The sequence below is a fragment of the Manis pentadactyla genome, chromosome 11 (assembly GCF_030020395.1).
Source record: "Manis pentadactyla isolate mManPen7 chromosome 11, mManPen7.hap1, whole genome shotgun sequence".
Classification (NCBI taxonomy): domain Eukaryota; kingdom Metazoa; phylum Chordata; class Mammalia; order Pholidota; family Manidae; genus Manis; species Manis pentadactyla.
Genome location: NC_080029.1, coordinates 112524539 through 112538760, shown reverse-complemented (window position 1 = coordinate 112538760; position 14222 = coordinate 112524539). Strand labels below are relative to the sequence as shown.

Below are 14222 nucleotides of genomic sequence, written 5' to 3'. Positions count from 1 at the left end.
AGTTCACGCCTAAGGTGTTAAAGGTTCTCTTCCTTTGATTCGCATCAAAATGTCGCTTCATTTCAGGTTTTACTTTCTGGACTCTGTTGTTACGGATTTAACCCCGCGGTAACTTCTGAAGAAATGCTGGAATTAGCCGTCTTTCCTGAGTTTAATTTCCTAAGCAGGCCCATTTCCCGAGCTCAGAATCAGCACCCACACTCGGCTCCCCCCCACCTCCACCCCCGACTCCCCAGGGAGGGCCCTGGCACCGCCCACCTGGGGCAGGTACGAATCACAGGCTTCTACAAATGGACGGACGGATCAGCCCTGCGCTACGCCTGGCCGCTGTCATCACTGGCCACTGGCGGTTGGCTGCGGGGGAACGGCGCGGAACCAATGGGAGCAGCAGCCCGGAGCCCGTGGAGCGCGCGGGAAAGAGACGGATAAACTGTGGCGGGAGATTCGTTTTCGAGTCCTTGTGCTGTGAAACACCCTTCGCTGGAAAGTAGGTTGTTCTCATCTCCTCTCGTTTGAACATGGTGCGGACTAAAGCAAACAGTGTCCCAGCCACCTACAGAAAAGGTGAGGCGTCGCGCCGGGTAGTGGAGGGCACGGGAATTCCCTATACAGCCTGCCTGCCGGCGGGAGATGCTGGAGTTCCCCAACCACCCCGTGCTCCCGACTGGCCCAACCGGCCAGGAAGCGGCGGCCGGCCCCTTCACCAAGAGGAAGAAACGGCGGGGACAGGGGAGGGTTACAGCGCTGTTGTGGATCGCGGATCGCGCGGCTTTCCTCTACCAGCGGCTGGGTCCGGGACTTTGATGAGAACCTTGGCTTCGAAACTCGGTGTCAGAACTTTACTGCCCGATTCTGAACGCCCTCTTGTGCCTCTCTCCGCAGTTGTGGCTTCTCGAGCCCCCAGGAAGGTGCTTGGTTCCTCCATCTCTACCACTAATTCCACGTCGCTTTCGTCGAAGAAAGGTAAAAAACGCTCGCCGGAGGAATCCTCTCTGAAAGGGATGAGGCCTGGCACCACAGTTCTGCTGACCTGAGAGCCCCCTGACCCACCATGAAATTTATTTTCCTGAGATCCTCACGTCCGAATATTCTCCTTGCCCTCTGTTAGATTGAGGGGGCCCTTGGCCTCTCGGGGGGCGGTGGGGGTCTCATGAAACGACCTGTGGGGTTAGGGACGTACAGTTTATCTTCAAACCTATTTTTCTTTCCTAGTTAGCGTTATTTTTCTTAATACTGACTCTTTTTTTTTCTTGTAAGAGGCTATTTAAGCGCCCCTTTACTAGATTAAAAATTAGGACAATAGTTGACATAGCTGATCATGTTGTCTTTTTAGTATAAACGTTTTTGTTTTCATTTCTGCATGTTTTTTATTTTCCTCTCTTTCTGTTTTTTAAATTGGTGCCTGTGTGTGTGGTTTCCAATTATGCAGCTCCTGATACTGCCTTTGGGATATTAGGAGGGAAAATCAGGTCAGGGAAAGAGCATCACACTGCTCCTTCTAGTAAGAAGAGGTTGAGAAAATACCTGGCCATCTATCTGGTGCCTCATTCCTTTCAGCAGGAAGTTGAGCAGTTAGGAAAATTAATTCAAGATCTAGTTAAGAACATACAGGGAAGCACTGTTAGGGACTTGATTGGTTTTTAACTTAAACTTTCCCCTATTATAAACTTTTTATTGGAAATATTTACTATTTCAGTCTCTAAGTAAAAAGTAAGAGTTGGTCAAAACTTTTCCTTTAAATAAGAAGGAATAGGTTTAAAAAAGGTTTAAAAAATTGAAAATAGATGAGTTTATTGGGACTATCATATACCCCGTACCACTAAATTTAATACCAATTACAGCCATGTTCCATGGTGTGGTCCACTGTTGAATTACCAGAGACAATCGAATAGGCCCTTAATGAACATGTGTTGGACAAATGCACCCATTAAGGTGTCTTACAGATCCCCAGTTTTAATCAATTATATGAAATTGGTAATATCCTCATTTTAAAGATGGGAAATTTAAGCTCAAGTTACATACCTTGGTAAAGGTCATGTAACTAAATCAGTGCAGCTGTGTTTGATTCCTGTGCTGAACTATCTGTTGCTGCTATTCACCTTCTAATAAAAGCACTCCCATAAGGTTCCTTTGGGAACATTATGAAGAAAAGGATTTTTTAAAGGCCGTTTGTGCTTTTAAAAAAGTACAGGCAATATAACTTCAGAGAGTATATAAGGAAGCTTTTAAAAGTTTTCTTTAACAGTTTGTGGCAAATGTGCTTAAAAGCAAAAGATATTTAGTGACAATAATTTGTTCCTCTTGGTATTCTAATCATTATAGAGGGGCAGGGATTTTTCCTCAATTTTTTCTTTATATTACTATTTAAAAATAATCAGGTATTTGATTTTTAAATAATCAGAATTTAAATAATCAGGAATTTAAGATAATTAGGATAGGAGCCTTATGAACTGAAAAGGAGCCAAGTGCTTTGTGAAACTCTCACATTACTGTGTCCTTGTTTTGCCTTTTATGTGTTTTAACTAAATGACTTTATTTATTAAGTAAAACTGGCAGTTTATATTACATGCTACCTTATGTTAGGAAAAAGTGTGTCAAGCTTTAGTATGACAGTACATGAGACTATTTAAATAGCTCTGCTTCTGGACAAAATATGAAAAGTATTTTCCACTTGTAAAAATTCTATTAATGCTATTTTCTAGGCTAGAGAGTAACTATAATAAAATGTTATTATATATTATACTATAATAACATAAAATGCACTGTTGACTATAGCTTTATCATGTCACATTTTCTAATTATTTTAAGATTGATGTAATACCATTTAATACATTGTGATTTGATGTTAAGAGAATTAAGTTTTTTTTAAGAAATTGCAGTTATATTCTTATTTAGTTCCATCTGTGTGTATTTTGTAGCTGAAAATAAGTATGCAGGAGGGAATCCAGTCTGTGTACGTCCAACTCCCAAGTGGCAAAAAGGAATCGGAGAATTCTTCGGGCTGTCTGCTAAAGATTCTGAAAAAGAGAATCAGATTCCTGAAGAGGCAGGAAGCAGTGGCTTAGGAAAAGCAAAGAGAAAGTAAGTTTTTATATTCTACAATATAAAGAAAAAGAAGATGTTTATATCTTGAAAGTAAAAGACAACAGGAAATTGAATAACTTTTTCTACTTGAGCAGATAAAAAAATACAAGCCAGAGCTTTTAAAATTTGTGCTACTCTCTTATTCTAAGTCACTCCCAAATTTCAAACATCAGTGAAAGGTATTATTTTACTCATTGTAGTTGCTCAAAGAGGATTGGTTCCCATTCAGATGATAAGTTCTGCATTATTAACTACAAACTTCCTTTATTCTTTAATATTTACTGTCTATTTTCTATAGTGTTTTTTTCCAAAAGCAATTTCCATGTTGGTTTGCATAGCTTGAATTGCATTAATCCTGCCCCTCAAAAAACTACTAGCTCAACCTTCATATAAACAATGTAAAAAAGCTGGAAAATATAAAAATACCCATTACTTAGAAACAACTAAAACTAACACCACGGTGTACTTTCTGTACAACTTCTCTATAAATACACAAAAATACTTCAAAACAAGTTGGGGGTAAAACTGCAGACATACAGATTCAGTGTGTAAACTTCTCAAGATAATTCATGCTTTTTAAGCTTGTAATGTCAGGAATATGCTCATGGTAAATGTTAAGCAAAAATTCTGGATCCAAAAGTACAATTTTGTTGTATAAAAGACATGTATATAAATATCCCAGATACCAATAGTGATTATCTCTGGGTAAAAACCTCATGCTCAGCGCTGCCAGTATTCAACAACAAACATTTTTTAAGAACCATGAAAAAAAATAATGCCACTTGGAAAAAAAGACAATGGAATCTGATTTAAAAAACAGGTCTGTGAATAATAGGATTCAGGCTTTCTAAACAACTTTGAAAATTTTTGTTTCAAAAACAAATTATTCGAGTAGAGGTGAGGAGTGGTGAACTGCATGCAAGTGGGTGGGTAAAGTCACATCACTGCCATTAAGATACTCCCTGATTTAAGACTCCCGTCTAGATACCCTCCCCTGCACCATACAGGAGCTTGTGAGCAGTGAGCCTGACCCAAAGCGCATTGACCAACAGTGGCTAGAGTATGATGGCCACGTTCAGTCTGGCGCTGCTCCTACCTATGCAGGTTTATTTGTAGGTTCCTTTAACCGCAGACTAGATCCTCGGTTCGAGCAACAACGTTCACCTGCAGTAAACAATGAGTTTCCTTGTTGTCGTGCTTGACCTTCTAGATCTCTACTGTTAAGAGACCCAGGCAAACATCTGCAGTTCACTAACCCATATTGTTAAAGCCCAGTGAATCCATATAGTGTCAAGAAGTCCAGTGTGACAAGGAAAACACAGGTCTTCATCAAATCGGCTAACTCATTACATTCTTATTTTAACACAGAAAATATCGAGAGTCCCAAGTTGTACTGGTTTAAAGAGCATTGAAGGATTTGATTTGATAATTAATACCAGTACTAAATCTATTGGCGTTTCATGTACAAGACTTAAGAGGGAGATAACCTTGAAAATTAATGATGTGATTAAATGTAGCTCAAGAAATATGGACACTTAAAACTTTACCTTGAAAATAAGAATATTTTCATCTTGGTCTTCATAAAAAGGATGATCTCTGGAGTGGGGATTCAATTTCACTTTGGTTCATAAAACCTAGAAGGCTGTAAAATGATTAGGTTATGTAAAAAGTTTCCATGATTCTATTTATACAGCATGTACATTGGAAGGAACCACCTGGTGTTATTGTAAATCCTGTGTATATTGTTTCAGCAATCCTAATTTAATGCTGACATACTTTACAGTTTTATATTGTTTTCGCTGTCCTCTTGGGAACTTTTTCCTCTGATGCTTGGATTTGACTTTATGTAGTAATTAATATATGTCAAGGCAATGATGGATTGAAATCTACTACAAATCCAAGCATGAGTAATTTCTTACATACACAGTTAAAAGTCAAATAAAAGGTATTTCTTATTAAATATTCCTATCCAACAGAGTGTGAGACTCATTTAGCTAGCTTGGATCACTTGATTCTCAAGTTTAGAAGTGCACTGACTTCAATCTTATTATTGTCTTTATTTCTGCATATCTTGAGTAATTTTTAAAATTTTGATCTGCTTTGAGGGCATATTTAGCAAATCTTGAAATTAAGAGGCAGATTTATGGAGGAGGCAAAAATAATGTATATTAGGTGTTTGGGAACAAAGGCTGAAAACCTGCCTGTGTTAAATTCACAACTCTGGGGCACTTTCTGTAAATATTTCTTGAAAAACTTTAAGAATCAGAATAGCTATGTTGGGAAAACTTTGTATTTTTATACAAATATTTGTGTTTCAATATTTTTAAATATTTAGAATCTGATCTTTATGTGATTCTGGAAAGTAAAACTTTTACAACTGCCTTGATATACAGAAATTTTTTTAGAAATAGACACTTCATGAAATCTTTGGCTCACATGTGCACATACTGATGCTTAGATATTACAGTATCCACTATGGCCATAGTATTCTCAGTAAGTCTTAAGGCAGTATTTGCCATCTTTGGAAACCTACGCCAGAACAACTAGATCCAACAGATCTCAAGCAATGTGACATCTATGGGTGTGAACACCCATGTCTGAACACTGTACATCTGCTTGGGATTGTACATTGTGTTTGGAACTGATTTACACTGAACACAAAAATAAGTGGCTGAAAGAACAACTGAAGTGTTTTAAAATTACATTAATATATTATTTAATAATAAATATATTAACATAAAGTAGTTTATGCCTATAAAATTTTAGTAATTATTCAATACTATATATAGGGTCATTTAGTAAATGGGTATTGAGTGCCTACTATCCATCTTATGAGATATTAGAAGGATTGTCAGACTCTGAAGCAGTAACTAAATTTTAGACTTTGTTGCTATGACACTATTATGATTTCTGATTTCAATAAAAATTAACAACCAAGGGGATACATTTTTGGAGAGAGACTTTTAAAAGACTTACTTTCATGATCCTATAAGTCTTTTCTGGGTCCTTGTCATTGTCTGGCACCATTCTTCCTTGTTCTTTCTCATTCTAATATGAACAAACTAGTATTTAAAGTTAGCTCTAGAATATATTCCATTCCTTTTGAATTATTGTTCCTTCCATTAAAGAAGCAAAATATTTGGCAGTATAACCAAGTATGGCTATACCATTGATCACCGTAGCAATAAAACCTATATTACAGTCTTTCTATCATATGGAAAAAGATTATACATATATTCTTATAATTTTGATCCATGTATAAAAAATCTGTGACATAAAACTAAACATTCCTTTAGGCCCCTCCTTACATTAATCTTTGTTTAGGAGAGTTTTAATTACCCCTTAATTGATAGTAATCAGTAGGTTTGCTTTTGATAATAAATAGTAAACTATCAGCTTATCAGGACTTCTGCTATAAACTTCCTAATTCATAATCTGGAATATATATATATTCTATCCCCACAAAGGCAAGGTAAGCTCGTATCAATTGCACAAAAGAAGAGTCAGAACCAAGAAAGACTATCTAGTTAAAACCTTGAGGTGAGCTATGATACCCAAAGTAAGTCAGGTCCTTGAAAAAAGGAAGTTTGGTTCATGCAGTGTTGACGTTTTAACTTGATTTAATTTCCAGGAAAATACAATGAAGACCTCCTAGTAATCTAGTAGTAGGTAAGTCAATGGTAATGTACCTAGTCAGAATACCTTTGCTTTAGCTTCTACTACTAAGCTCTATGAGCATTCAGGCCTACTGGATCTAATTTGAAAACTGGTTATTTTAGAATAGATCTCACAAATCGTCATCAACTCTAAAAAATATCTGATTTATGATAAGTTTTTAATTGACTTTTCTCTATAGAAAGTATAACAAGTACAAACTGGCTTTAGGATAATGTAAATTATTTTTCAAAAGCTACGACTACATATGCCAACTTACACAATTTTGAGGTTTTTCTAGTTAGGTAATGTATTTTATATGGTTTAAAAGGGTATACAGTCAGATATGACAACTTGTTATGTTTTCTCTGCTTGAGTGGATTGGTTAATTTTTTGCTTTTTATTATTACCTAGTTCTTGCTGAGGGATAATACTCCGTCAATTCAATTAATTTGTTGAAAGACAATGCTATAGAAATAAAGGTTCCTTTTTTAATAAAAACAGCAACATATCCTAAATAAGAAACTCTGATTTGGCAAATTAACAGGCAAAATAAATTGTTAAAGCTTTTGTTGTTCTAGTACTTGGAATTTGTAGGTATTTGTTAATTAATGGAGCTTTTAATTTTTTTCATTTCAAGCTAGACTCACTGCACTACTATTGTTCCTGATTCATATATTTGAAACTATTTTGTTTTTTGAAGGGTTGATACTCAAATGACTATTGAAGTTCTCTATTCTTTCCACAGAGCATGTCCTTTGCCACCTGATCACACAGATGACCAAAAAGAATAGAACTTTCTTATTGCTCCTTGACTAATGTCTCCTGTTTACTCTGGTATTCTAGGATGTAAATTTGCAGAAATGTATTTGTTCCAATTAGCTTTGTTAAATAAGCATAGGCATTTAATTTAAAAAAATGAGGCTTACATACAGTTATTCGAAAGCAAGTTATGATATTGGAGAGTCTGTAAGATTAATTATGGTTATTTAGTTTAGTATTCAATATAATACAGGATTTGATTTCTTTTACCTGTTATTAAGGTTCTTGTTCTTGCTAAAAACAAATCATTGCACGGTGCTGTAATTCTGAATCTGCTGCATGTGAGATTTGATTAGATCTTTGTACTGATGCCATTTGTATTGGCATTTGATTATTGCAATGGTGCCGTATTTTTGTTCCTTTTATTTGCTTTAAAAAGCAGTTAGATTTTTGCACATTAAAAAATTCAGTATTAATTAAATTAAACCTAAAGGAAGAGGGTCAAAAATGCAATGTTCAAAGAATTTGGATGGTTATCTTTTCCTTAGAATGGTCTTGAAGGCTTAAATGGTTGATAAACCTTCTAACAACAAAGAATATAAAATACTAGCATAGAATCAGGATGATTCAATAGACTACATTAAAAAAGAGGACTTTTCCTTGGATATGCATTTGATTCTGTATCATAAAATATCACACTTTCGGCTTATACTTTAGAAGTTGGAAATCAATAAAACATGAAAGGCAAATCATGATATAGCCCAGGTCTATGTCTAAAGTCCTTAGAGTTACCATTATATTTTCAGGGTAACCAGGGATATAATTGATAAAGTGGATATAATAATACTTAGTAACTGATATTCTTGCTTTCTTGGCACACTTTTTGCTGACATCCTGTTGTTAAAATTAACCATGTTTTAGCAGGCATGTTTTTATGAAATTTGTTTTTAATAAATGAATAGTTGTTTTCACAATACGCTATCCATTGTGTGCTTCCTAAGATTATATCCTACTAGATATTTCTATTTTATTCCTTTCAAGTATATATATGCACTGCCCTAGTTTTATCAACTTTGAAACTGAGTCCTAATGATAGATTATATTTTTGCTCTGTCTTTTAAAGGTGGATATTAAACAGAATGTTACTGAATTGAGGATAGAGTTTTTATCTTAAGTACTTCCTTGATAATTAGATTTTTTTATTAAGAAGTAGCTCAAACCAACTTTATTAAAGTCAGGTTTCAGTGGGTCTGAAACCTGATTTGCTATTTTTCACTTATGGAGAAAGAAACCTTACTGTGCTGTGTGCAAAGAAGTCTAATTTTGATATGCAATTGTTTCTAAAAAAAATTTGACCTAAAGAACCTACAGTCTTCAAATACACATTTGATGGTCTCACTTTTATTAGCAGAGGTCCATGTAATCTATTTCCTTGTCAAAGTTTTTTAAAAATGTAGATTTGCAATTTAGCCTCTTCTAAACATAAGGGAAGTACAAATTCCCTGTTTCCTTTAAAACTGAATTAAAAAATAAAGTTTGTACATTAAAAAAGTAATTAAACCAAGTTTGTAATTTTGTGCCCTTCTTCACAAAATCAATCTCCTTTTCCTCTTTGTTTGGATTATTCAAATTATTAATGCTAGTGTTAAATTCCTGGCCAGTGATTAGAACTACTTTTCTGGAATTTTTTAATGCTAGAACATTGTGAGGATAATATGTATTTTGTGATTACATAGTTTCACAAAGGAAGAGCAATATTATAGCAAAAATAAAGTGTGTTGAAAATTATTTACAAGATGACAAATGCTTATCACTTTTTTAAAAAGCAGAAAATAAAGCCTAAACGAATGTAAAATTGTGTATGTGTATGTGTATACACACACACACACTGCTTACAAATCTCACTGTACTTAGAATCCTTCAAGCTTAATTCACTTTTGGAAAAACTGAAGGTTGAGTTGGGCCTTGGTCCAACCAATATTGTTATAATGGTTCCTTTTACCTTTGAGGAAAGCGTATAGAGGTGGGAAGGATCTTCACTGAATCAAAACTGGGAGGAATGTTAGAAGTTATTTTGTTCAACCCAAGCCAGTTATAGCTATTCATAAGTGGACTGTTTTATTAGTTGGCAACTCTAATTGTGAAAAATGTTATATGAGTTTAAAGTTTGAATTTTTCTAACTCCCCTCCTCCTATACTCGGTTCTGTACTACACAGATGAAGTTATCCCTTCCATATGACAACCTTCAAGTATTTATTTATTTAAAGATAGCTGTTACATCTTTAGTCTAGTCTTCTCTTCCTAGGGCTAGCCATTCTATTGTTTATGTCACGTGTATGCTAAGTGAGTTTCCCTAAATCCCTTGTGTAAGAGGCTATGTTTTTTGGGTTGTATATTGCTTAGGTACATAAATGGTAAATGCGGCTAAATTTCTTCTAATCCCAAGTATTTATTAATTGTTAAACTCTTGTTTTGGTATTTTAGATCCTCTCTTTCTACAATTTGGTATTTGGAGATACAAAAGGAACTCCAAGAAAATTTGAATATTAATTATTTTAGGAATATTTAAATTATTAATTATTTAGTAAAGGAGTGTTGGGTTTCCTAAAAATAAATGTTAGTTTTCCTAATTCTTTCTTAAATAATTACTAGTGTCGATTTAAAAAGTGAAAAAAAGCTTTCAAGAAACTTAGAAAAAGGCTGGAGGTCCCATATTTATCTACTGTGCTGACTTTGAAAGCTATTTGGTGCCTAGATCTGAGAACATTGTCTTATTATGGTTCATATTAAGAGCATGGATTCCTCTAGTACTGCTCACAAAATTCTAAAAGTGTAGTTAAACCCACATAGCTAGTTTTAGGTGCAGATTGTGCTATATTTACATTGCTAGAGATCTCTAAGCAATGAATATGTTGAAAATTATAAAATTGAGTCAAGTTATTCATAAACCTATACAAAAGTGATTGAATAATAATTTAAATAATTGTAGAAAGAGAGGATCTAAATGAACTGTTTTAACTCACATTTCTTCAGGCAAAGGGAAAAATGAATGATACAGAGGAATTTGCATTTCTGTATTGGCTTAAACTACCACATTTAATAGTACCCAATAAAACATTTTTTTCTGTAGAACACATTTAACATAATTATATTAAAAATTTTTTAGAGACATTTAAGTCCACCATAGTTATAAATTAAGTCATTCATTGGGCTTATAGTTTTATTTTTCTAATTAAAAATTTTTTGGTTCTGCTGACAAATTGAAATACCAAGCTCTATTTTGTAATGTTAACAGGTTTATCATTTGTCCCTTACAGCCAGTTTTAAAGAACAAGTGATTATTGGATGTGCTTAGATTCCTTTTGAATTGTGTGTGTATATTCTCGCACATGTATGCATATCCATGGCAAGCATTGAAATGTTTTAGACTTACTAAACAACCCACTACTAACATTTGAATCTGAAGGGAACCTTGTTAAAGGTTTTGCTGAGCTGTCTAGGATGAATCAACTTAATGCTGTCTCCTGTGCACAGGAAACCACAGACCTGCTGTTTCTTTTAAAGAACCAAAGCTCATTTCCTTTGCCCCAGCTGAGGTGGACAGCAGTCCAATATTGGTGACTAAGAGGTTATCATGACCAATAAAGTTGGAGCCAGCAACTCCAAGTATATTCACTGCCAAGCAATGGAGGACAAATTCAGGTGCTATTGAGGTTTACTGCTTTTTTAGCAGACATATTCGAGATTGGAAAGCCAAGTGATGATTTTTAGTTATTTTTCTCTGCCCAACTACATTTCTCTGAATATTTAATTGCCATAATGATATGGGTCGTTTTTCTAAGAAGAGGATTAATTTATATTGCTGTTTTTTACCACAACCAACTCTCAATATTTTCAAAGCTCATAGAGTTTTAGGAAACTACTGATAATTCAATTTTGTGCTATTTATCAGTTTCTAGAAGTCTCCAAAAGTCCTGTGGTATACATATATTCTAGAATATTATTATCCAGTTCCCTTCCTATCTCAAACCTCATTCCACAAAACTCGGCTATCCTGACTGTGTAAGAAGGGTGAAATTGTGTTTGCTGCCCCTAAATGAGACAAGTGTTTGGGAAGTGCCAGAATGGCGTGTTCAACCAAGTCTCCTTGCTGGATATTTAAATCTGGTATAAATCATCATAGAAAAGTTCAATACTGGGAAGCACTAACCTAAGCTAGTCGGGCATAACCTTGTTTAGTAGACAATGCATGTTAATAAAAAATAGACTGGAGGAACCGTACAGAGTATAGAGGTCTAGGCAAGACGTGTTGAGGCAAGCCCTTTTCCAACCTCTTTCTTACCTGCCAGTAAGCCTGCCCTAGTTTAAATGAAGCTGAATGATTCTCTTCCTTTATATTTTAGTCAGTGACTGACTAAAGCATAAGAATAAATGAGGTGTCTTAACATTTTCCCACAGTGTTTATGGTATGAAAGTATTAGTTTATTCTGAGTGGAGGATTAAATGTCTTCCTCCTTCCCAGGCTTGATTACGGGCTTCCTTTGGCTTTATCTCATTGCTTTTTCTTTTAAGGGTTAAACTAACTCTACTCGATTTACAGTGAATCTTTGTTTTCACCTTCCATTTAAACTAGGTTATTTCCAGCTCATACACAAACATGTGCAATCCTTACAAAAGATAAGATAGGAAAAGACAAAACTTTTCTCACTATTCGGTTTCAGGGGCTGTCACAGGAGAACGAAGCGCATGAAAAATTTCCTAACACTGAAGATTTTTAAAACCCAGTTGAAACATAACTGAAAATCCACAAGAGGGAGATGCTTGCTAAACCGTCAGAAAGTAGCTCCCACGAGGACCAAAGAGCCTTAGGAGGAGCCACTGAGTTGGTCTGGGACCCAGGGCGGGAGGGATTAGGTGTATACAGTGGCTGTGGGGAACTATACGGCTGAAGGGAAAAGCAGGCTGAGCTGCGTGACTCTGGCAGCGAAGCTTGCGCTCGGTCTAAGACCAGGAGCAGAAGGTTAAGAGCGTGTTGCCAACGAAGAGCAGACGCTTCTGGTTACCTCCTGGTAGTCCCAGAAGAAATGGGGGTGGCTGTCTTTGAAGGCACTTCCGCTTAGTAACCGCACGCGGTTGCTAAGGAGGGGGGGTAGTAGCGGGGGTGACCCGGAAGTGGTAGTGTCCATTTCTCACAGTCCGCTCTAAGTTTGTCCTATTGGGTGAGCCAGGGTGCCCTCTGCCGGGCCAAGGGTGGGGCCAGCGCTAGTGGTTCCGGATCGTCTCCAGCTGCCCCTCCGTTCCTCGCCTTCCCCCTCCCCTCTCGCGCCTCTCCTCCCTCCCGCTCTGGAAAAGGGAGAAGCTGCCGCTGCGCGTGGGTGGAGAGGAGCGCTCGGCGCCTCCTGGAGGGAGCCACTCCCGCCCCATCTGAGCCCCGGAGCACGGCCAGACCAGGTACTCGCTCTTGCTTCTACGGGGTCCAGGAGGCTGGAGCCTGAGAGTGTGTGTGGGTCTTCGGGAGCTGGTAGGGGCCCCTTCTCCCGGTCCGGGTGCGGGACGCCGAGATCCTGGGTGGGGCGCAGGCCGGTGTGTGTGTCCATGGAGGGGTTCGGGCAGCGGAATGGAGAAGCTTGGGGGACACCGCTGGCGGAGAGTTTCGGGTGGCTGGCTGGCTCGAGGTTGCGGGGGAGGCGCCCCCTTGGAAGCAGAAGACGTTGTCGGGTGTGGAAGGGGAGTTTGCCACCTGGAGGGCTCGCTCTGAAAGGGGGAGCATCCTCCGAGGCCAAAAGGAGAGTCTGGACCGCGGCAGGGTGGCTGGGGCAGTTCAGTGCTCCCATTGCCCGAACGCTCCGCGCACCCCGCTGGGACGGAGCCGGACTTCGAGGGTTGCGAGTAGGCTGGGCACTGCGGGGAGCCGCCCTTGGCGGAGCTAGGGCAGAAGAGTGGGTAAGGAGACCTCCCTCTAACCAACTTCCGTGCGCTTCCCCCAGTTTGTCCTTTACTGCTCTCTTGCCCCAACGTCCTACCGGAGCGGTACCCCCTCAGTGGGCAAACATTTCAGCGTAAAAGAAAGGGTGAAATTGTGTTTGTTGCCCCTAAATGAGACAAATGTTTGGGAAGTGCCAGAATGGCGTGTTCAACCAAGTCTCCTTGCTGGATATTTAAATCTGGTATAAATCATCTTAGAAAAGTTCAATACTGGGAAGCACTAAACTAAGCTAGTCGGGCATAACCTTGTTTAGTAGGTATGTATGTTAATAGAAAATAGACTGGTGGAACCGTATAGGGTATAGAGGTCTAGGCAAGACGTGTTGAGGCAAGCCCTTTTCCAGCCTCTTTCTTACCTGCCAGTAAGCCTGCCCTAGTTTAAATGAAGCAGAATGATTTTCTTCCTTTATGTATTAGTCAGTGACTGAATTCTGTGTATTGGGTGGTGATAGATGTTTCAGAAAAGGTAATGCGAACGTTCAGAGACAATATTGTCTGCTTTTGAGCCTGTCTCCTAATCTGTTAAGGAGATAATTGTGATCAAGTAAAAGTATTCGCTTTGAGATAGATAAATCTGGGATTGAACCCCGATTGTATCACTGGCTAGTTGTTGACCTTGGGCAAGTCATGGAACCTACCAGAGATTTAGTTTCTTCTTAAGTAAAATGTGTTAAAATTCTTAGCAGTATTGAAAAAGGGTGTGATGTATTTAAATAACAGTTTACATTAAATGGAA

The 14222-nt window shown here is 37.6% G+C and overlaps 2 protein-coding genes across 4 annotated transcripts in view; both read left to right on the top strand.

Moving 5' to 3' along the window:
* Window positions 1-398: 398 nt before the first annotated feature.
* PCLAF (PCNA clamp associated factor) lies at window positions 399-8474 on the top strand. Of its 2 annotated transcripts, XM_036892095.2 has the most exons (5): window positions 399-564; window positions 883-963; window positions 2919-3081; window positions 6716-6753; window positions 7487-8474. In XM_036892095.2, exons 1-4 carry the CDS (start codon window positions 519-521, stop codon window positions 6726-6728), a joined length of 303 nt encoding a protein of 100 aa, XP_036747990.1. In that variant the 5' UTR covers window positions 399-518; the 3' UTR covers window positions 6729-6753; window positions 7487-8474. The 2 variants fall into 2 exon arrangements, with proteins under 2 accessions (XP_036747990.1, XP_036747988.1); XM_036892093.2 differs by lacking the exon at window positions 6716-6753.
* A 4295-nt stretch (window positions 8475-12769) lies between these two features.
* Window positions 12770-14222, top strand: part of CSNK1G1 (casein kinase 1 gamma 1) — a 202879-nt gene continuing 201426 nt past the window's right edge. For both annotated transcript variants that reach the window (XM_036892099.2, XM_036892097.2), the window contains exon 1: window positions 12770-12952. The gene's annotated coding sequence lies outside the window, so the exon portion shown is untranslated. The remainder of the gene's footprint in view (window positions 12953-14222) is intronic.